Here is a 22,766-nt window from a genome sequence, read left to right as displayed (position 1 = left end):
CAGCCTCTGTTAGGGTGATTGACTCCCTAGGGTTTCTCAGCAGTGCTTCAGTTTTAAAACTAAAAGTCCCACATCCTGGGAACCCCTCAGTCCCCAGCAAACCAGGACGATTTGTAACCCTAGCCCACTTTCTTCTGCAGGATCCTCCTCTATTCCCTCTGTGCTTCAACATTCATTCTCTGAGATCCTCAGCTAAGGATCCTCCCCTGTTATTCTGAGATTATGCCTCCATCTGGAGCCAGAATGCAGAGTAATTCCTCATGTAATTATGTTAAAAATCAGCAAATTGTGACCCAAAATATCATGTAAATTGCCCCAGACCATCTCACTCCCCAGTGACTGAGCTAAAATTTGAAGCAGGTCTCTCAAGTCAAAGACCATAATTCTCACACACTCAGATACAGCCTATATCACCAAACTGGGTTCAAGTCCCAGCAGCCATGACCTCTGGGCCACATACTTCTGCTCTCAGGACTTCTGGTTCATGCTAAAGCTGCCAGGAAGAGGAGAAAGATCTTTGGATGGCACTGCCCTATTAGAACAGGTCCAGGTTCTACCTCAGCCTGAGTCGGGATGTATGCTATCTCCTCAACTCTCCACGTTTGGCATTCCTGGCTTAGACTATTCCCCTAAGCTACCCAGGAACTATTTGCTGTTCTGTAGGAAAGAGGAGGCAGATAGAAAACCTGGCCGAAAAAAAAAACAAAAAAACATCACCACACAGGATCCACCCCTAGAGGTGACCCATGAGTCCTGATATGGCTTTGTGATTTTCAGCTCATCATAGGCAGAATAATGAGAACATGTGGAACAAAAAATGGCTACAAAAGACAGCACTACAAAGTGGAACTTTCTATTTTGCTTCTTCACTAACTCTTACAGGTATGTCTCTTAAGAGATCAGAGACCAACCATAGCCCAGAGGTCTGAGCTAAGCAAAACTTCATTCATGGAACTGCAAAGCCATAAAGGCCCTGCCTAATGGGTGTCTGAGCAACACGTAAGGACCCCATATATGATGGGACTCAGGCTTTGACTACATACTCCCAACCTTGGTACTACCAGAGACCACTTGTCTATGCTTCCCAGATGCCCTTGTCAGCACAACCCTCAAACCTAACTCTCTCCTGGACCTTCCTCCCCTCTAAACCACTAGCAGACAGACATCTCCACCACCCTAAAGAACCAAATCCACCAGGCAGCCCAGAGTGGCACTCAGACTGGAGAATCCATGTCTCCACTGGAAATCACGTGGTAGCCCCACAAATACCAAAGGCTTACCTCTAAATCTGAACTCACCATAGCCAGAAGCATAGGGATCATGCGTATTTGTCCTTCTTCTATATCCCCCACATCCAATCTACAGTTTATCTCTGCCCTGCACCTTGTTGCTGGCTTGAATCTGGCCACTGCTTGTCCAAAGAACAGCATAGCTTCCTCTGGACCCCCACTGCTTAGCTGCCATGATGCTCTGCCAAATTCTCATAAGACCTGATCATACCACACCCCCATTCCTAGGTCTTCTGTGGCTCCCCATTGCCCCCAAGGGGAGACCTCACCAAGTGGCCCTGGACTACTCCCAAAGCCTGCCAGGTTACAACTGCTATCTACATCTTAATCTTGTAATTTGGCACATAGTGCCCCCTACTCTTGCTCATCCCTTAAAATTAACCAATTGCCACCTTCCAGAAAGCTCTTGAAACAAAGCTTGGCTAGCGAATGTCTTAGGTCAGTGGCCTCCCCTAACCCTCTTCCTTGAAACTTTCAGGAGAACCTGAAAGCTGTGTGCACATACAGCACTGCTCACCCCCAGCCCATGCCACCCATGCCCCCATCCCCTTCCTGTTGTATCCAGCCCAGCCTGCTCACCCGGCCCAGCTTGTGGTCAGCCAGGGTGCAGGCATCCATGAAAGTCTGTGCAATGACAAGGAGCACTGCATCCATGTTATCAGACGTCTGCACATCAAACACAAACTGTGGGTTTTTGATTATATTGATCCAGAACCTCAGTGGCAGGCTGTGAGTGGGGAAAACATGGCTGATGATCATGTTGCAGGGGTGAAGGGGGGACCCATATACATTCTCTAAGCCCTGCCCCTGCCCACCTGTTGGTCTTCCAGATATGGATAGTGTCTTGGTCAGAGATGCCATGCTGCTGGGCCTGCTCATCCAGCAGGTCAAAGAAGTACTTCACAGCTAGAGGCACAGGGCGGCTGGTACTAAGAATTACCTGGAACAGGTCATCCACAAACTTCTGTAGGGTGCCCTACAGTAAAAGGGGAAAGCAGACAGGTGTGATCAGCAATGGGATTTTCAGCACCAGCCCAAATCCCATTAGTAGCCACTTTCCCTCACAGTCCAGACCCCACTGCTTGTCTTATAACCCTGACCAGTCCATCCAGCCCCACCTTCATGGATAACAGGCGAGTCAGGTAGATCTCAGGGATGGCCTTAGCTCGCTCACGCTCTCCGCCCCGAAGGCTGCCCCTCCGTGGCCTGGGTGGCTCTGGTTCCTCACTCGGTTTCACCAGGTGCCAGGGTCGGATGCCCCCCTCATCTACATCCTCCAGCATTGGAGTTCCTGTGCCAAGACCCCATAGTTTGTTGCCCCACATCAGGTGCCACCTCCTGGGCCTCCAGGGTCCTGCCAACCTTCCCAGGAGTGGAGATACCTGATTGAGGCTTCTTGGGTAGAAGGAAAATAGGCACAAGCCCACCCTGAGGTCCAAAGAACTGTCCCCCATTACCCAGGACTGGGCAAAGCAAGTGTAGAAGACTGGGAGGGTTAGGTACTCACGTTCTCCAGGGACATAATCCTGGTTTTCCCTGAGTACATGTTTGGTGAGGCAGGGAACAAGGGCCACAGTTGCTCCATCTGGGACCTGATGACCACAGCTGGTGACCCCTCTACCACTTCCACCCCATCATACCCCTCCTCCAACTCCCACCCTCCTACCTTATAATGCTGCAAAGTGTTCAGGCGCCTCCACATACCCTGAACCTCAGAAGTGACATCCTCATCAGAAAGGATGAGGTGTCCAGCCACCCCAGATCGCCATTCTATAAGAATAAAATAGGACTTGGTCCAGGGCTTCTTAGGATCCCCTTGTCATAATGGAACCCATCTTATCCTCCTAAAGGACAACATCCCTTTATCAGGGGCAACCCCTCCCCAAATTCTCTAAAAACCAGCAAGGGCCTAACCACAGGAGAGATTGTCTAATATCACCCACTCTGAGTGATAAGATGTCCCCGTAGGGCTGGTCCTAGGCCATCCCAGGCCCAGCACTATCATAGGTCCCCAGGCCATGCCCCTCTCCACACTTACCAACATCTAGGGTACGAGGTGCTGGCCTTTGGGCAAGAGGTACTCCTTTATAAAGCTGGTCCAGCATCTTCTCCTTGGCTTGGGAGATGGTGTCACAGTCCAGGACCTTCACAGGCACACCCTGAGCCTCTCCTGCCCCAGTCCCCACAGCCAACAGCGCATTCAAGGTCTAAGCAGGACACATGGGAACCATCAGTATTGTGTGACATTTCAAATGACCAAGACCCAAGGCTAAAGGCAGCAACAAACATGAGAAAGCCACAGCCTCTGACCCCCAAGTACCAAGCAACCCTAAATTCTTGTCTCATCACCTGCCTCCCCCAGGAACAGCAGCTTCCTACATTCACTGACCCCAGCACATAGACAGTGTGCTTGTAAACATCTATGGGGTAAATGGCAGAATACCTGAGTGACACAAACCCTTCTTCACTCAGGTTCCCAGGTGCTTGGCTGAGCTGGTCAGGCTGAAGTGCCTGAGGAAAACCTGCATAAGCCAAGATTCCCTGCCCTATCTGACAGAGAACCAAGTTTAATGGAGTCTGCATGGCACTTCCTCAAAAGAACCCTCATGTGGAACTAAAGGAAAGCAAATCCAGAGGAAAAACATGCAGATCAGCCAGCCTTCTGACTTGGTAGACAAGGCCACATCCCTAACAGGGTGATCAGAAAGATATTCAGGCCCAATCACAACTCAGGTTGATGTTCCAGGACAGGGCAGACTCCTCTCAGACCCTGGACCTTCTGAAGTACTCTCAAGGTCTGGCTCTCAATCCTCTATCCTCCTAAGATTGTCTAAAGGCCTCTCTTAGGCTGGGAGTACATCTGAGTGATAGAATGCTTATCTAACATATCTGAAGCTCTAGGTTTGATCCAGCATCAAAAATAAATAAGCAAAGACCCCCTTCAGCCTATAGCCAGAGATCAGCCTGGCTCTACGTCTAGATACAGACACTAGAAGCTAGTACCTCAACTGAGCACAGATATTGCAGACCACACACATGCACACCCTCACCAGGGGACGGTACTCCACATCTTCTCTGAGTAGGCGGTTGTCGTTCAGAGTGTATTTGGCTTTGCCAGTCACGCTATCCACTGGCCCCTTGTCCACTTGATGCTTGATCCCTCGAAAGAGCATGTACAGAGGCTCCCCTACTGAATCCTAGGAAAGAATAGGCAGTTAGGGCTCCAGGCAGGCAGCAGAGGCCTATGAGACAGAGTGCACACTGGGGAAAGGGACAGGATGCAAGCTGAAGGTAACTGAGAACATGCTAGGCAGGGTCTCTGCTGTGGCACAAGTATGCAAGCTAAGTTGCATTGGGGGATATAGGGCTTGTGTTTTAAAGGTCTCAACCCCCTCTGAATAGAAGCTCTATCAGTCTCTGCCTCCCTCACCCTCACGAAGGTATAAAGACAGATGGACATCCAGTTGGTGAGCAGCTTTTCCACCACAGTCTCTGTCCTGGGAGGACAAAAAATGGGAAAGCCAAAATTAGCAAGTGCAACTCAGGGTTCTCTATTCTATAGATCCCAGACCGGACCCAAAGCCCTGCCTCAGCTCCTGCCTCCAACTGTCCACCACCCACCCAGTCACAACAGCCTTACAGACCTGCGCAGCATCAGCTTGGGGTTCTTGGCCACATACTGGGCTACCAGGTCACTGAGCAAGGTGCGAAGGATGTCAGTAAAGTACTCAAGCTTCCCATGCAGGGCCACAGTAAGTAGAGATGCAACGTAGGCACGGTCCCGAGCAGAGAAGGTTCGCTGACTCTCCAGTGTGTAGATGAACTGGGCCAGGGAGAAGATATGTCGGGGAGGGGATTAGAAATGGTGGAATGGAGAAGGGCCGGGCCAGGAGTCTAGTTAGGGATAAGATGGGATAGGAAGGGTCCAGCTGAGGGTGGGAAAGCACCTTGGTAAGAAAAAGCTTGCTGTTGAGCAAGTTGGAGAGCTGCCCCAGGCCCTGTTCCACAGTGGGTCGCCTGCTCTCAGGCACACCAAGATCCCGGTGCAAAGGTGACTCCCGGTGCCCAGGGAAGAAGACCCTCTCGGCATACACCTTATAGTCGAGGAAGGGGATGCCACTTCCCAGAAGGTCACTTGTGAGATCAGTCATCTCTGTCATGAGGTCTGTTGAGCAGAAACCAAGTTGGGTGCCAATCCTGTGTAACAGGAGTGGACTTGGGAAGAACCCTAGAGGCAGGAGCCAGCTCTAGGGCCTCACCTGTGAACTCCTTCTTGCAGCGGTCCCGTACACTGCTCTCCAGATTTTCCAACTGGATCTGAACCTTCTTATAGTCCCTCAGGGCCTGCTTGCTCTTCCTCCTGCTTAGCACCAAGATCAGGAAGGGACAGCCAAGAGGCCAAAGCCCTTGCTGGGTTCCACTTAGTCAGGCCTGCTTGACCCAGCCCTAGGCACACCCTGACCTTGTCCAGCACAGTCTAACCCAGGGATGATGAGGCATGGCCCAGAATAATTCAGCCTGCCCTATCCCAGCAAGCCACACCCACCCGTACCCTATCAGTGCAGTTGAGCCTAGGGATCAGCAAACTACAACAGCACCAAATTTGGTTTGTGACCTATTTTTACAAATACAGGTTTATTAGAACACAGCCACACTTATGTGTTTACATACTGCCCCTGGCAGCTTTTATGCCCAATTACAGGGTTGGGTAGTTGATTGCAACAGACACATCCATCCTACAGAGACATCCATCCCACAAAGTCTAAAACATTTACTCTGGTCCTTTGCTGAGCCCTGGTCTAACCTGCCCCTTCCCCATCCTGCCTCATGCCACTTACTGCCCCAGACCAGCCCAGCCCAGCCATACCTGGCTACACCCACCTGTACATGAGGACTATGATGATGACACCCAGAGCCAGAAGAGAGGCTCCCACCCCCAAGCCCACCTGGGCTGCCACAGGAAAAGCCACAGGGCTCTCGCCATCATACTGCACATGACCAAGGGAGAAGTGCAAGTTTCCCATCTGCACCTGTGTGGGGAGTCACCTGTGAGGAAGGGTTCAGCACATCCCCAATGCCCAGCCCTGCCTGGGACCGGCCCACTGACTGTGAACTCAGGCAAAGTATCAGGTGCCTCCCGGAGGGCATGGTGCCGTGGCAGTGGCTGCTCCACAGGGGGCTCACAGTACAGATGGTGCCGGGTCAGTGTCTTCACCACACAGGGGCCATCTCCTATCATGGCCACCACCTCCTCCTTGGATATTGCCAGGTCCAGATTCTCCCCCTGGAACATGAGGTCACTGATCTGTCACTTAGAACACTTCCCAGAGAAAGCTGGTCGCCATTCAGATCCTATCCCCCCACATATGGGAACAATGGTTCTGAGACCCACCCAAGTCACAGGGCTAACAGTCCCTTAGCACTACTCCCCCTGTAGATAGGGCTGACAGTCATGGAGATATCCTTCAGGCTGATCCTCATGACCTTTTTCTGCCCCTCCCTACTTTTTCTATAGAGCTAAAAATGTGGAGAACCTAAAACTGCCTACAGAGTGCTGACCAATTAACTAACAAAGCCAGAGCCCCCATTGTCTGAAGACCCCACAGGTGGGTGATGGATTACCTACCTGTGGCCTGAATACCCACCTACTGCCCACCATGCATGTCAGAACATGTGCCTAGTGTTGTCTCTGTAAGCCAGGCTGCCACATAGGGATCAGCCCAGTTACCTGTTAAGTAGCACACCACTCAGCTACTGTGTGTGCCAAGTTATTTACTGATTGTCATGAAGACACCCATCATGAAATGTTAGAACCCAGGCCAGTAGTCAAACCCCTGCCAAGAGCTAGGGTTCCCCTACTCCATAAACCTCTTAGCCCTTGCTCTACTGTCCTGGCCTCTCTACCATTAGTGCAGTGCTGTCCTACAAAGGGAGGGTCTTTGGGCCCTGCCAAGCTCAAGAAGGAACAGTACCTCCACAGAGAACACACTTCCAGGTTTGTGCCGGAATGGCATGGTGGGGTCCTCAGGGTTGAGGGGCTGCAGAGTGGGATCAGCCTCATAGGAGAAGGGTATGCGGCTCAGTGTTGCAAAGTCAAAGACCAGGTTGTCAAGGACAAATTCCACCTGGACCCAGGGGTCCTCAGGTAGGCCTGGGAGGGCAGGTGTACGGCACATAATGAGATGGGAGGAGTTCACATAACATGGCTCTTCAAACTGGCAGAAAAAGACAAGAGAGGGCCAACTGAGGGGCCATGTAGGAAGAGGGCAGAGCTGGTACCAGCCATCTGTGGTTGTGGGGAAAAGGGACAGCAGCAGCCAGCCCAGTGCAGGCAGGGAGGTCCAAGGGTTTCCTACGTGATGGCTGCCACAGGAGGCTCCAGGGGAACACGCTGTCTCCAGGACCGCACGGCGCCTCCGCCCATTCCCCTGGCTAGGCTGCAGCACTCCTAGGGCCACTGTCACGCGGATTCTTGGTGTCTGCACCACATCCAGATTCTGGCCACGAACCCATATCTCACGTCCTCCACTGAAATAGAGCCCATGAGCCACTCATGACTTACATGAATCAGGGTTTTCTGTTTTATTTTGTTACCAAGGATTGAACCCAGGGATGCTTTACCAATGGCCTATATCCCCTGCCCTTTTTATTTTTTATTTTGAGACAGAGTCTCACTAAGTTGCTTAGAGCCTCGCTAAGTTACTGAGGCTAGCTTTGAACTCAGCCTCCCTAGCTGCTGGTATTACAGGCATGCACCACTGCCTGGCTATGAATGAGGATTTAAAAGACAGCCAGTCCCAGCTAGCTCAGTCCAGCCCAAGCCACATGACCCCATTTCCCTATGCATGGGATTCAAGGGCCCACACAGAAAGCCCTATCCCCACTAAGGGAGTGGCAAAAGCTCACTTGTCATACAACCATGCCCATGGTCCCATACCTGAGAAAACTCTTAGTGGGGCCAGCTGAGGTGACATTGGGATCTGATGTGTATTTGAACTGGCCATGCTGAAGCCTCCGCTTAATGGTCCCAAACCACACTGTCACAGGAAGCGTGGCAGGTATGGAGTGTGGGCTGGTCTTACACTGCAGCTGCTCTGACTGCTGTTCCAGCAGTCTGGGGAGAAAGGTGAAAGTAGAAGGCAGGTCACCTGGGCTGGAGGATGTGTAGGAGAGGGGAACTAGAGACCCACTCAAGGCCTCAGCTTACTTTCCTTTCTTGCTTATTGCCATCTCCACCAGGTAGCTCTGAAGGCTGCTTTCCCACTACAGCCCCAGCTTTAAGAGGGCCTGACCAAAGTCTCAGAGGGCAGATTTGCCTTCTCCCACTTTTGTTCTCCCCAGCATCCCAACCCCTCCCATTCTCTCCCTGGAGCACATGGAATTTTGAAGGATAAGGAAACAGCTCTCACAAGTGACAAAGCTGGTCTCCAACCACCACTCGGATATCCTCTAGCCTCCCAGTCAGTAGCTTGGAACCATGCAGGGTGAGGTGGGTGCCCCCAGCTCTGGGGCCACGGGCTGGGAAGATGGAATGCACCTTTGGGTCCTATACAAAGAATGACAGGGAGTGATAGAAAACAAAAACAAGGGAGCTTGAGTCACACAAAAGGGCCCTGGGGTGGAGAGCCACATAAAGGCAAAACCAGATGGGGGTCAGCTGGGAAAATAACTCAGTTGGTAGAGGGCTTGCCTCACATGCACAAGGCCTTGGGTTCAATTCCCAGCACCACAAATAAATAAATAAATGATGAGGGGCCGCCAAAGGGACTAGCCACTTGGTAGCTAGGGGGAGCTCAACAATCTGGCACCTGGTAGGCAAAGTTGAGCTCTGAGATGCTGCGCCCTCTTCCTGGCACCTCCACTGCAGCAGCACCAACCACCTCCTCTCCACTGGCCCCAGTGATGCATACGAGACTGTGGGTACAAGGCAGGCAAGAAGTATGAGGCTGTATCAAAGGCCCCCTTCAAAGTAACCCAGTAGTCCCTCTCCCCACCCCACTGCCAAATGGTTTTCCTTTTTCCATGCTCCATGAAACACATCGGGATTCTCTTGTTTTGGTACTCCTTAAGGCACACCAGCTGGCCTTGGCATCTGAGAATTAATATTTGTGGTTTAACCATTCAAGTGCTACCCCAAAGAGGCTCTCAACAAGGAAGAGTTGATCAAACCTCTGTTATGGCATAAATTTAAAGGAGCCCTGTAAGGCTGGTGTGGCGGGTGGTCAAGCTGAAGAGTGGGCCTAGCCAGCCACCCTGTCTTCTACCAACACCTCATGGCATAGTACCCACCCACAAAGTGGTAAAAACTTGATCTCTTCTTGAAAAAAATCTGAAAGTCTCCAGTCAGATCTGAGGGTAGAAGTGAACAGCCTAAGAAAATGCTGGTTATCAGCCAGAAGTTGGGGAAAATTAATTTCCAGAACATTAAGTCTCAGGGGCTCTATTCCATGACATTGTCACAGTCACTGCAAACACTCAGGGAAAACAAAACAAGTAAAGTGTGAACCACCCAGGGGAGGTTCCAGTCAGAATATATTTTAATCACTTTATAAATTACTTTGTAACCCATGTAAGTCTTAAAGTTCTGGAATCATTAACAGTCCATAAAGTCTCCTTAGGTTTTTCAGTCATAACACATTTTAGAGAAAACTCCATGCTCTTGCAAAATAGTCCTTGTTTAAAATACCTATTGTGTCATTTGCTTAGCATGCACAAGACCCTAGATTCAATCCTAAGCACCACAATCAATCAATAATAAAATACAGATTGTGGGGTCTCACCAAAGGCCTTCTGAATCCACATCTCTGAGGGTAGAATCAGAGACCTGTTCTCTCTCCAAGTTACCCTGATATTCAATCAGGTTTGGGCCACTGATTGTGGCCACCACCTCTAGAATGTCCCACATGTGTACCTTGGGACCCTGAACCACTGACCAGGTAACCATGACTAGAACCTCAGTAAGCCATGGGCCCTGGGGAGGCGGCAGGGTTCCCAGAGGCTGGACAGAGAAGTCTGGCATTCTACAGGTGTGCCACAAGTATACCTCCTGAGAGCCCAGCAAGACCAATACTTGGGTAAGGACAGCTGATGAGAAGGCTAGCCCCTTAGCCCAGCTATTTGGATCTGGGAACCCTACTTAGCACCACTATATCCACTATCACTCAGAAAGTCAGATAAGAAGACCTAACCAGAGCCAAGATGAAGAGTTACCAGTCCTCTCTGCCCCATACAGGCCCTGGAAGAACCCCAAACCAGTGACCTGCAGGTATGTGCAGAAAGCCAAGGTGGGTACTTCAATGCCTCAGTGGCAACCCCAGCACTAAGGCATTAGAACCAGAATCAAGGAAACAGGGAGACAGAAAGCAGATGAGTAAACCCTGAGTAAGAAAGTCAGCCATAGAGCCCTCCCATGTTGAGTCCAGCCAGCTCACCTGCTAGAGACCTCATACTCCTGGGCATCCACAGCACAGGGCACTCCAGCCACCATGACCATGCCCAGCACATCCTGCACATGTTGGCCCAGGTTGGAGCCCCTGATGGTGACACGGGTACCTCCATCTATAGGCCCAGTCAGTGGTTCCACCTGTTCCAAGACAAGGACTGCTCACCTCTACCCACCTGTGTAGACTTCTGGCAGTCTGCAGAGGCAGCCCAGCCTCCCACCTTTAGGTTCCCTGAATCCATGGCACAGGCACAACCCTCCCACCAAAGACAGCACTGAGGAAGGGATGTGCCAGCATTTCAACATACTGAGTGGATGAAAGGTGCAGGGCACTGGGTGGCCACAGCCTCAGCCTTTCCACAGGCTTCCTGGGCCACACAACGTGGATATTCTCCATCACACCACACACAACCATATTGGGGCATGGCAGTTTGGCAGCGGCTACAGTCCCAGTGGCCCACAGAACAGTTATATAGTATCACTGGAAGTAGCAAAGACAAATGTGAGAGGCAGGCCCAGAAGAGCCTTGCTACTACCAGCCCACCCTCATTACCAGTGAGTAGCTCACCATGCAGCCCATCAGCACTGTCTACACGCAGGCGGCCAGCCCGACGCAGAAACAGCCCCACCTGGAGCTCTGGCTGCAGAGCCTCATAGCTAAGCTGAAAAAGTAGGAGTGTGATCACAGCCTAGGGTTGGGGTGCTCAGAAAAGGACTAAAATGACTAGATATGGTAACACAGGATCAGAGATCAAAATTGGGATGCAGGGACCCCATAGAGTGAAACAGTTGGAGGTAGGAGGCAGAACTGGAATGGAGGGACTCTCTGGGATTTCTATTTACAGATCAGCCTCAATGCAAAGACCCCATGTGACACAGAGTCAGAGGTAGGGTACCCATCTGTTTTCCAGGGTCAAAACATGGATTGGGTCAAGCATGATGCAGCCAGCCTGTGGCCAGTGCACCCTTGCCCACCCAAGTTTCTGTGGTTTGCACCTGGTGCTGCTGGCACGTGACATGGCACATGGTATCTGGAGGCAGCTCACACTCAACCCGGGCCTCAACCACCACTTCAAGGCCCTCCAGCTCCAATACACACTCATTGTCTCCTGGGCTGTCCTGGGGGCAGAGAACACAGTTGTTGGGGCAGTTTTGGGAACAGGCCCCATGAGTCACATGGGTCCACAGGACAGCTTCTGAGTTGTAATTGGGACCCAGGGCCACACCCTTTTTTTGCTCCCCAGGAGAAGTGTAGAATTTGTCAACAGCCAAAAAGCCTGCAAGGACAGCTGCAAGCAGGACACACACACCTGGAAAAGGCGCAGATTCCTGCCTTGCAGATGAATTTCTTGTTCCACGTGGACTGGCATCAATGTGGAGCCCTGAACACTCTCTACACAGGGGCAGGAGCTTGGCCCCCAATTCACCTCTCCCTGCAGGTACCAAGAGCAAGGCAATCTATGGACCCCATGCTGCCTACCTCAGGCCTCTGTCTTGCTGGACTTCAAGAGCAAGACCCTGCCCCTGCCCTTCCACTGGGAGAATCACAAGGCAAGAGAGGGGCTACATTTCCCCAATCCCCTCCCGAGGCCTCCTTCCTGGGCTGGACCTCACCAGCTCCCAGAGCCCGGGGGTGTCGTACTGGTAGTCGAGGCTGGACAGGAGGATGAGGGGGGCAGGAGGGCCCTCGTGCTCTGCTGAGTCTCCATCACCTGAGAGGAGGGTGGAAGTGGAGAAGGCGGGCACGTCACCCCCTGTCCACTCGTCGGCCTCGGGCAGCTCGCCACCTTCTCTCATGAGCCAGTCCAGAGCGGGCTTCGTGGAGCCAGTGGCCCCTGGGAAAGTGGTGGCAGGTACAGTGCCAGGGGGCTGATCCAGGGCCACCATGGAGGGAAGGGTCTCAGGGCCAGGTTCTGCAGGGGGCATTGGTGCTGCATCTGAGGGTGATGGATGGGAGGTTGAGAGGTCCTCAGGTGTGGCTGCAGGTCCCAAGTTAGTGGGGGCAGGAACAGTGGCTCTAGGTATGATAGGGAGGTTGGGACGGAGGGGCTTCTCATGGAAATGTGATTCTGAAGAGGTGGGGGAAGGAATGGGACCAGAACCTGCCCATGGCCCCCAGGGGCTGAGCAAAGAAGGTCTGGCCCCAGTTGGGACATCTGAGTCTGTGGCTCCTGGGTCCACAGGAAAAGTGTCAGGTACAGGAGTGACTGTGGATGCAGGGGCGGTGGGTGGGAAGAGGGTGGGTATATCTCTTGCAGGGGGGGCTAGGGAGAGAAGCGGGCTCTGAAGGGGAAGGCAGAGAAAGACAGGAAGGGCCACTCAGCAGGCAGATGCAGGAGCAGGAGGCAGGCAGGCAAAGGGTATGTTAAAAGGAAAGGAGACCAAGGAAAAGAGAAACAAAAACAGCCCATTAATTCTCCAAAGGAGAAACACAGAGGGCAGGCTCCAGGGGTGTCTGTGCTGAGGTGGGGCACGAAGGCCACACCTCCCGCCTCTCAGCTACAAATGTCCTCTCCTGAAACAGGATGGACGGATCAGCAGCCATTCTTTAGTGAGTCCGTCACACACAGCAGGTTGGGCATTCAGGACACAGTCTCACATGGGCAGGCAGACACACAGACCCCGGGCCATCAGAAAACCCTCACACTGGGGACCCAAAGCCCATGTGTGGTTCATCCTGGGGTCCCACTCACCTGTTTGTTCATCACCATGGGCCCAGCATCACATGAGGCCTTATGTGTGCACAGGTGCTGCCAGACACACCAGTTACACCCCCAGTGGCTGCTCACGCAGGCCTGGCACCTGCACAGAGTACAACCATGGGGCAGGAATCACCACAGGGGAGCTCAGAGCTGAGGGACAGGACGAGGAACTCACTGTGCAGATGGGCGAAGCTCAGTGACTGCCATACAGTCGTAGAAGGAGAGGGAAGCTTTGGTGATTACCACGTCGCCAAATCTGAGCTCTACACTCACGGAGATATGGTCTGCAAAGTGGGAGAGAGGCCCAGGGCTAAGGAGTGGGGAGTGCACTCAGACCCAGAGTTAACATGCTAAGACCACACAGAGGTGGTGCTACCATCCAGAATGGGTAAAGGAAACCAGGGTCAGAGAAGGCAGTCTACAGGGCACAAAATAGACATTCTAGGGTTTGGGGCATCAGTGAAGGGACTCAGAGAAAAGCATCAATTCAAGGTTCTTGTGCCTGGATTCACACCTCACCCTGACCACACCCTTTGGAACAAAATAAGAGCAGGGTAGGGCTCCCCAGTTGTGGGACTGGCAGCTTTTCTCACCCACCGGTTCCTCTTTGCAGCACTGGGGCTTCACTAGGGTCTGGGGAGGGGCACATCACACCAGATCCGGTCAGCAGGGCAGGGCTCTGATGTTCCCCAAAGTGGCAAGAATATGACTCCCCCGGCCACAGGGGTGGCAGGTTCGGCACTGACAGGAAAACCTGCCAAGAAAGGCCAGCACACACTTTTAAGGCCCCACTACGGCTTAGTAGGTAGATCAGGGCTCATTAAAGGGTACCCAATGTGGGTTGGCACCAGTACCTCCACCCCAAAACCTCACAAAATCCTTCTGAACTAGGTTGATAACAGATGGAGAAATTGAGGCCTCAAAAGGAGTAATTATATAAGGCCATGTGGCATTTGGTACATCTAACACCAAAATGCAAGGTCCCATCCCCAAAGCCCTCCCCTCGGGGGCCCTGCCTACTCTGGTCACTCACCTCCCTCCTCTCCTCTCGGCTGATGTTGGCAGGACTTATGGCTGCCACTCGCAAACAGACCACCTCAGTTTGGAAGCTCCATAGCCACTGCTCTGGCCCTTGGCCCCTTGAGCACTCTGAACGGCGACTACACCTGAGCAAGAATGACCAGTACCTAATCTGTGACGCTCAAGAGCCCACTGGGCATTCATAGGGCAGAGACAACTACAATACTGAGGCCCTGGGCAGGCCCTTTCAGTGATAGATAACACCAGGATCCTGTGTCTGTCCTGGTAGGACAGTGATACAGATAGGGTGGATGATAGGGGTGTCCAAAAGTCAGAGTTTAAGAGTCAAGGGCCAAGGGTCAAGAATCCTGGATGAGACAATTACACAGTAGCACTTCAGGCATGAGGCTGGGTCAGGAGGGGTCAGGAACTGGTAGAACACTAACCTGCCGAGTAGCACACACCACCCACAGTAAGGATCCCTGTGAGCAAGGCAAGATGCACAGTCCAGATGCTGAGCACAGGAAGCCACAGGAACCTTCACAAGCTGTGAGAGCAAAGAGGACCTGAGGCCAGCAATCCAAACACCAGTGGCTCACCCACATGTGGGTCCCCAGCCCCACCCAGAGGACCCTCCCAGCAATCATGCCCTTGCTTATGCCTGACACTCACTGTAGTCTGGGTCATAACATACAGGTGCTCAAAAGTCCCATCAAAGGTGAGGTCTCTGCTCACTGCAGACCCCTGCTGGATGCTCTGTATGGAGTATCGTTGGCCATCACTCCCCGAGCCCAAATACACCTGAAATTAGAGACAAGGAATTGGTCTGGCACCAATTCCAGGGCCACAGACCCAAAGCCTTCTCCCATTCACAATTTAAGCAATTTACAGATAAAATCCCCTCCTAGGAAGTCACAGCTCATTACAACCAGTCCCAGAGTGAATAGAAGAGAGTTACCGGTAAACCCATCCATTTCTAGGAAGTGGAACACAGATTATCTCTCCCAGCCCAGGTCTTGGGGGCATATCTCAGCCTCAAAGAACACTGGGGTACCTCCACATAGGCTGGGTTCTCTAGAAGCCTGTACTCTCTAGATCCTGGAACAGGGCTGGTACTTCCTGTAGACTCACACTGTGCAGCTGTCCTTGACTGTCACCCAAGAAGGCGATGGTGTGTCCATCCTCCACGGTGACTGCCACAGCTGTTAACTGAACCCCTGGCAACTCTAGAATCGGTGTGGCTTCCAATGGAACATGGCTGGCCATAGGGCTGGGTGTGTGATCTGAGCCACAGGGATAAGCATCCGGGGTGTCCTGCAGGTAACAAGAAGAATTGATTAAGTCTCTCACTAAATAAACTTCCTGCCCCATCCTTCCTGGACAACCTCCTCCCAGCCCAGTCTCTCTGCCAGACCTCCCTGACAACCCTAGCCTGGGCAGCACCTGCCACAACTACATCCTTATCACTAACTCAATGCACTTAATCTATGACTGCCATAGACAGTTACCAGTGGCTCCTTTCCCTCTCTTGATTCCCCATCCAATGCCTACAGCCGCATCTTTTCCCATCCCTGGCCTGGGAGCTGCTTCCTCTGATCTCTGTGTTCTGCCTTCTCCTAAGCCACTTCCTAAAGCTCTTGCAGCTGGCCTCCTCACCTCCCAGACCACTGGCTTAAGCCCTCTGCATTTCTCACTGACTCAGTCTTGCTGTGAGCAATTTCTTCCCTTCTGTATCCATCCAAAGACTACAGCCCCAAGTCCCAACCTCTTCTTCATCTCTTGCTCCAGAAACTAAAACAATGTCTCATTTCAACATTTCTGCTTTTATCCTAGAACCTCAGCCCACCTCTACAATGCTACTTCTTCAACATTCTGTTCTAAGCCCATCCCGGTTCTATTTTCTGCCACCCTGAATGTTCTGCTGTGTTGAGGGGCCCCTTCATCACCTAGGCCCAAAGGAAATACCTAGTACTTGCTAACCTGATCATTCCCTGCCCCACTAACAGCTTCCTTTCAGGCTCCCTGGGTACCTTCTTGGCTGCAAATGCCTGGCCAGTGGCTTTGGAGAAGGGCAAAGGCCAGGCCATGCTGGAACTCACCATTGGCAGCTGATCACAGCAGGAATTGACATCATACTCAATGTAGGCCACCTCAGTCCCATCCTCAGCACGGCCCTTCCGGGTGTAGCAAGCATCTCGTGTATGATTAGCAAGCCGGTCCACCTCATTCAGAGGGAAGGCACAGAGTGCCGAGGCTCCAGATGCCCCAGTAGCCACAGATGGGGGCCGGCCCACAGTGGGGGGAGCCGCTGAGGAGAAAGCTGCAAAGAGCACTTCCCCACGGGCCACCTCCTGGGACACAGCCACAGCTGCAGCCTGGATCAGCCCATAGTGGCCACCCTGGCAGGCCAGAGGCAACTCTACATAAGAGTAATAGTGCTGGTCCCAGAGGCACACTCTAGACACATAGGCTCGAAAAGCTCTAGACTGAGCCTGCAGGTCCCGTCGCAGGAACAGAAAATAAGCATTGGTCCCATGTGCAAAGGCACTCACAAAGTGGTGGCTGTACTCAGAGAGGCGGCCCACTGCCAGCTTGGCTGTCTCTTCATAGGAGAAGGCAGCTTGGGGGTCTGGTGGCTGCAGGGCCCGGGTTGTAATAGGGGGGATACCACCCCCGACACCTCTGCTAGTGTATCCCCGCCCTACAAATAAGAGGGGCTCCCCTGCTAACCCCTGGGCCACCAGCCCCACTGTGCTGACTGCAGGGTCATTGGCAGCCACATACTGAGTGTCCCCAGGCCGCTCTGGTCTCAGCAGCAGCTGCCCAAGCTGTCCCAGTCTCCGCTGCTCACAGACACCCTGGTGCACACTCCCGCACACTACCAGGGCTCCCGGGCTCACCAGGAGCAACTGGTTGGGGTTGTTGGTAAGCTGGGCTTGGGGGCACTCATCAGACAACACAGGCGGCAGGCAATCCCTGCTATCTAGCACAGGACCTGTGGACACTGTGGCCTCCAGCTGCAGCCCAGGGCTCAGTTGAAACAGGAAGTTGGTGGCCCCTAGATAGAGGGTGCCTGATGTGGGGTCCCTCACCAAGTGCTGCAGATGTGTGCCATTGGGAGTGAAAGCAGCTGGTGGAGATGGCTGGAGAGTGAGGACCCACCCAGCCCAGAGTGTCTGGAGAAGAGCTGGGCCAAGAGCAGGCATGATCACCTATCAGGAAGAAAGGTTGAATGGGATTCATGTGGCCAGCAGAGTGCCCTAACATCACTAATAAGGGATAGGAATTGCCTCCTAACCTGAGGGTAAGCAGAGGAGGACTAGGCTTAGATAAGCACTATGGTCAAGGATGACCCTAGGACCACATACTATCTGGGGAAGAAACAAGGACACTTAACCCTGGAAACTTCAACACCAACCCTTCTCTGTAGGCATTATGCTCTCCGGAGTCCTACATCCACCCCACTCCACCCTCACTCCTGCTATGCTGTGCCACCATATGGATCAAAAAGAGAAGGGCCTTGGGCTGGGGTTGTGGCTCAGCAGTAGAGTGCTCGCCTAGCATGCACAAGGCACTGGGTTTGATCCTCAGCACCACATATATGTAAAACAAAGATAATGTGTCCACCTAAATCTAAAAAATAAATATTAAAAATAAGAGAGAGAGAGAGAGAGAGAGAGAGAGAGAAGGGCCTGGAAGAGATAGGAAAACAAGTGAGGAAAAGGAAAGGGCCAAGAACACTGAGAGGCCCTCTTTGCATGAATGTTGGTTTCCTGGCAGAGTGGAGAGGGAAAACAAAGACTCATGGGCCACTAGCATATCTGAGTAAAGCAAGAACTGGGTGAAAGGCCTTTCTGGCCAGGAATCCAGAAGGGTGATAACCACAGAACCAACAGGCCAGAGAGAAGAGGAAAATCCAGGCTGAGAGGGGTGGGAGGTAAAAGCTTGGGCCCAATCTCGGAGAGCCCTGAGCACAGGTAGGAATAACACCACCCCCAGATGCCTAGGAGTAAAGTTAGACTCACCTGGTAGGGCCAGCTGGATCAGGAGACAACAGCATGACCTAAGTAGGAGTCACCTAGCCAGGGAGAGAGCAGAATATGAATTTGGGGTCTAGGCTGTAGGCATGTGGAAACCCTGGGCTCCCCACTGTGGAAGTAGCACAAAACTACCCCCTCCCCATTGCCCAGCCTGCCTGTACAGCTAGGCCCAGCCTGGCCCTCAGCCACCAAACACATTCCACAGAGGATGCCTCCTCAGCACCCACATGAGGAGGGGGAGGGCAGCAAAGCCAGGCACCAGAGGGGCCTGGGAAAGGTCAGCTAGTAAGGAGCCCCATGGCCATCAGGGCCAAATCAGGCCCCCAACATGGCTCTCTCACCCAGTTCACTTCCTCTCAGCACTGTCTACTCTCCTACCCTCTGTCCAAACGCTTCCCTGTAGAGGCACCCGAGTATACACCCTCCACACCAGCCAAGGGCCATCCCAGCCCCAATGGGAACCAATACATTGGCAGATACATATTTGTACACACCAACCAGCCTGTGTGCATACACCCACACATAAACACATGGGTAGTTGCACATACACATACACACATGCAGATACAATGAGTACACACACAGAAACACAGGCACATCCCATGTCCAGACACCATATAAAGTCACATCCATACAGAGACAATCCCTACACACCCAAACACATACATGGCACACTCTGCACAGGCACATGTCATACCCACCGACCAGAGACATAGGTAACACCACCCACATTTAGACAATCACACATACACACACACACACACACACACACACACACGCTTCCCTGGCTCAACTACTAAGTCCTAGAGAACTATGGAAGGCAGGCCATCTTTTGCTATTTCCTCCCATGGAGGACAGAGCTGAGCCAGGGCCCAGGGTGTGGGATGAGTAGGGTGTAACCTGAGGAAGTCATCAAGCCTGTGTACACCAACCGCAAGTCCATCCAAAGGTCCATCCCTAGGACCTCACCAAACTTTGGGTACTTGCTCTTCTTACCCTCCAGCTGGGGCTCCTGAGTCCCAGAACCAAGAAACCATGGTAACACCAGCTTTCCCAGACCCCAGTGGTCCCCAACTAGGAACACCAAGCATGCATCCCAAACTGGGAGACACCTCTCACTTATCTATGCTCAGGCCATGTTGCTCAGCCCTCCCACTACCCGGCTGCCAGGCTGTCTGTGCAGAATGTACCAAGGGTTCTCACTTCGAATGGCCCAGCTCAGCTTATCCCTTCAGTGGCCTCAGCAGGGTGCTCTATGGCTGTCCCTATGTAAGCAGGGCTGGGCACAAGGCTCAGAGGAGGGTCCAGCAGCCTGGTGGGAGCAGGGACACAGTGGCCACAGCCTGGCTGGGCACTGCTCCCAAAATAGCTTGGGGGTTTCCATTTTTAGTGTGCAGAGAACAGGGCAGCTCTATGGGAGCGGGAACAAGGCTGCCTCTGTTTGCCACCCAAGGGGGGGCGGGAGGTGGCAGGGAAAGTCTCAAACCAGCCAGAAGCTCAGGACGGTGGCAAGGCCAAGCTGTTTAGGAGCCCCCACCTTGTTTCCACAGAATGGGGGGACAAAATTTCTTCCTCTAGGAAGAGAATCCACCTGAAGATAGTCAGAGGCCACCTCCTGCACTTGGCTGCTGCCCATTCCTTCCGCCACCTCATGCCAAGGATATGCCCTGGGCATAGGGTCCTATAGTTAGACTGACATTCACTGTTTCATTTGCTGGCAAATATTTGCTTAGAGCCTACTGCATGCCAAAGTTCTCCAGGCCTCAAGGGGCAGCAAAAACACACTCACACACATACAAAAAAAAAAAAAAACACTCCCCAAATGTGAAATCACAACTGAGTTGAGGGGCACACAGGAAGAAAGAAATGCATGGGAACAGAAGAGCTTCTGACCAGGGCACATAGAAAATCGAAGGCTGACCCACTACAGGGAACTACGTCAGGCTTAATCAATCAGTTTTCCCATGAAGCAAGGCCTTGCACTCTTCCCCGCATACCACGGGCAGGTGGAAGACAAAGGACAGTGACATTTTCTCCTCCATGTTAGGCACACTTATTTTACTTAACCTCTGCCACACAGCACAGAGCAGCCTCTTTAATCTACCCCCACCCCCAACCTCACAAGATTTTCTTTGAGCAGAAATGGAGTGCATCTCTCTCTCTAGAGCTTTTGAGGTACCCCAGAGCCAGAGGGATAAAGGTCAAGCTCCTAGAGACCATATCCTCCCCCATACATGCTCTTCATTCCTGCCTGAACTGCAGGCTGTTCCACTTCTCCCTGCTGTCACAAGGACTGTTCCCACTACTTGGAATGCCCACTCCCTCTCTATCTCATTAACTCCCACGCCCAGCCATCACCTCCCTGGGGAGCCTTCCCAGTCCTCCCAGGCTCCTGAGGAAGTTGCCTGTGTGGCAGATAGAATGGACACACCCAGTCACCAACCTAGAGTACAGTGCTCTGCCAGCTGGGCTCTGAGCCTCTGATTTCCCAATGATAGAATGATAGTCCTCTGATCAGTAAAAGTGATAATGTGTGTGCCTGGCATTAGTTGCACTACCCAAGAAGACCACTTCTCCTCATTACATCATTCCACACTGGACCTGAAGCTCCTTAAAGACAGAGTACAGCTTTTGATTTGGAGTCCCCAGCAACTAGCACAGATATTAGCACAGGGCAGGGGCTCCCAGCATGGTGAATGAACCTCCATTTCACTTCCAAGGAGATTCTGTCCCTGGGAGAGATATAAGGCTTACACATGCCTCTCAAAGCCACTTGGCCTTAGACAGGGCAAAGCACTGGCTCCACTTTTATTAAACCACCAGGCAAGAGCACATTGAGATGGCTGATTTGAGCCAAACCTTGAGTCCCCAACTTGCACAGGCCGCGATCTCCTGCCTACTCCCCACAACTCAGGCCCTGCCTAGGCTCACAGCCAAAGCCTAACTGCCTGTGCCCAGGCCTGTCTGGCAGGTCTCTTCTGGGCCCATCTCTCTCTGAACTTCTTCAGCAGGGCCCAAGATTGCTTGCAAAGTTTGCAAAGAGCAAGCACCACCGGAACCTCCTGCAGCTGTCCTCACCAACCAAAAGGGTCACAAATTTGGTCCTTCCACACCTGTATATTTATTTATCTTGTCTGAGAGTGGGAAACTTTCCATCCTCCTGCCCCACTCCCATGGTCCACCAAAGGGAGAAAATATTCATTGATAGTGGTGCGCAATGCCCACTCTCTTTTCTGGGTGTTGAGTAGGGTGAAGGGAGCCACCATTTACCAGCCACCCACGATGACCCGACGTGCTCATCAATCATCCGCTGAATTTGAGTGTGGAGAGGGGGTCGTACTCTAGTGTAAGGGGAGTCGTGGTCCGCCTTTGTCAGCCTCACCAAGCGCAACCTTAAAGAGCTGCTTCTTCTGAGGGAATGCCTCGACCACCCCATTCGGCTCTTCCCCCAACCCTCCTCCCTCACTCTGCGGCAAGGAAAAGGACCCCACCAGTGGTCCTGGAAGGGCGGGGATGGGGCCGGCCGGACCGTACCGCGGCGGTGGTGGTGGCGGCGGCGAGGAGGGGGCGCGGAGGAGCAGCTCCACCTCCTCTGTCTCCCAATCGCGTTACAGGCGGAGCCACCAGAGTTTGCTTTCGCGCTCAGAAGTGTAGTTCCAACTCTCTTGATCCAAGCCGCCCACCACTCACTAAGGCAACCCCTGCCCGACCGGATCGAGGCCTCAGGCCATGCCACTCGGGACGTGTGGTTTCGTCCCAGTCCCACTGCCCCGGCCCGAGCCCCGCACTCACCACCCAGCCAGCCCGCGGGATGAGCACGCTGAAGCGGGCGCCGGCCGCTCCGGACTCGCTTGGGATCTGCGCGCAGCGGCCTCCCCCGGGGAGGTGGGTCTGGCGAAGCCGCTGCAGTTACCCGGAGACCGAGGGGCGGAAAACTGCGCCCGCTGCCCGCCCCTCCCGCCGCGGCGCTGCCACCGCTGGGAACAAAGGAGACAAAGCCGCGTCGGCCGGGCCGGGCTCCGCTCCTTCCCCCCCTTGCCCGCCGGGCCGCCCTTCCCCCTCCCGCCGCCAGGGCCTGGCCGGAAGCAGCGGGGAAAGCGGGACGCGCAGCCCTGAACCGCCCGGGACCCCGCATTCTAGTCCCCCGGGCTTAGTGTTTGCCCACGGATGTGGAATGGGGGGGACGGTTTCCAGCACCGGGGTAACGCTTCACCCTAGAGGTAGTCATGGCAACGCGGACCGCAGGGGGGAGGGGGGTGTTAAGGAGTGAAAC

At 53.2% G+C, this 22,766-nt stretch overlaps 1 protein-coding gene across 5 annotated transcripts in view; it reads right to left on the bottom strand.

The window, feature by feature from the left end:
- The window catches only part of Plxnb1 (plexin B1), a 29,225-nt gene that overhangs the window by 5,533 nt on the left and 926 nt on the right, over positions 1-22,766 (bottom strand). The window contains exons 2-35 of one of the 5 annotated variants that reach the window (XM_015487277.2): positions 22,286-22,470; positions 18,479-18,531; positions 16,553-17,665; positions 15,585-15,767; positions 15,126-15,254; positions 14,900-15,000; positions 14,467-14,599; positions 14,031-14,187; positions 13,609-13,717; positions 13,425-13,533; positions 12,346-13,014; positions 12,042-12,164; positions 11,728-11,850; positions 11,300-11,393; positions 11,040-11,212; positions 10,721-10,872; positions 9,098-9,203; positions 8,699-8,835; positions 8,227-8,403; positions 7,646-7,817; positions 7,262-7,504; positions 6,397-6,573; positions 6,171-6,319; positions 5,549-5,649; positions 5,237-5,454; positions 4,934-5,112; positions 4,720-4,786; positions 4,340-4,486; positions 3,328-3,496; positions 2,956-3,059; positions 2,797-2,881; positions 2,408-2,580; positions 2,105-2,265; positions 1,869-2,016 (exon numbers count right to left, since the gene is read on the bottom strand). In XM_015487277.2, coding sequence (XP_015342763.1) covers positions 1,869-2,016; positions 2,105-2,265; positions 2,408-2,580; positions 2,797-2,881; positions 2,956-3,059; positions 3,328-3,496; positions 4,340-4,486; positions 4,720-4,786; positions 4,934-5,112; positions 5,237-5,454; positions 5,549-5,649; positions 6,171-6,319; positions 6,397-6,573; positions 7,262-7,504; positions 7,646-7,817; positions 8,227-8,403; positions 8,699-8,835; positions 9,098-9,203; positions 10,721-10,872; positions 11,040-11,212; positions 11,300-11,393; positions 11,728-11,850; positions 12,042-12,164; positions 12,346-13,014; positions 13,425-13,533; positions 13,609-13,717; positions 14,031-14,187; positions 14,467-14,599; positions 14,900-15,000; positions 15,126-15,254; positions 15,585-15,767; positions 16,553-17,659 — 6,075 coding nt within the window. In that variant the 5' untranslated portion in view covers positions 17,660-17,665; positions 18,479-18,531; positions 22,286-22,470. Of the gene's footprint in view, positions 1-1,868; positions 2,017-2,104; positions 2,266-2,407; positions 2,581-2,796; positions 2,882-2,955; positions 3,060-3,327; positions 3,497-4,339; positions 4,487-4,719; positions 4,787-4,933; positions 5,113-5,236; positions 5,455-5,548; positions 5,650-6,170; positions 6,320-6,396; positions 6,574-7,261; positions 7,505-7,645; positions 7,818-8,226; positions 8,404-8,698; positions 8,836-9,097; positions 9,204-10,720; positions 10,873-11,039; positions 11,213-11,299; positions 11,394-11,727; positions 11,851-12,041; positions 12,165-12,345; positions 13,015-13,424; positions 13,534-13,608; positions 13,718-14,030; positions 14,188-14,466; positions 14,600-14,899; positions 15,001-15,125; positions 15,255-15,584; positions 15,768-16,552; positions 17,666-18,478; positions 18,532-21,763; positions 21,955-22,285; positions 22,539-22,766 lie in introns of those variants that run through there. The other 4 variants (XM_015487276.2, XM_015487279.2, XM_015487278.2 and 1 more) reach the window with 4 other exon arrangements.

Source organism: Marmota marmota, unplaced genomic scaffold, assembly GCF_001458135.2.
Source record: "Marmota marmota marmota unplaced genomic scaffold, marMar, whole genome shotgun sequence".
Taxonomy (NCBI): domain Eukaryota; kingdom Metazoa; phylum Chordata; class Mammalia; order Rodentia; family Sciuridae; genus Marmota; species Marmota marmota.
The sequence above is the reverse complement of the archived record's forward strand: the minus strand, read 5'-3'. Positions and strand labels throughout refer to the sequence as shown.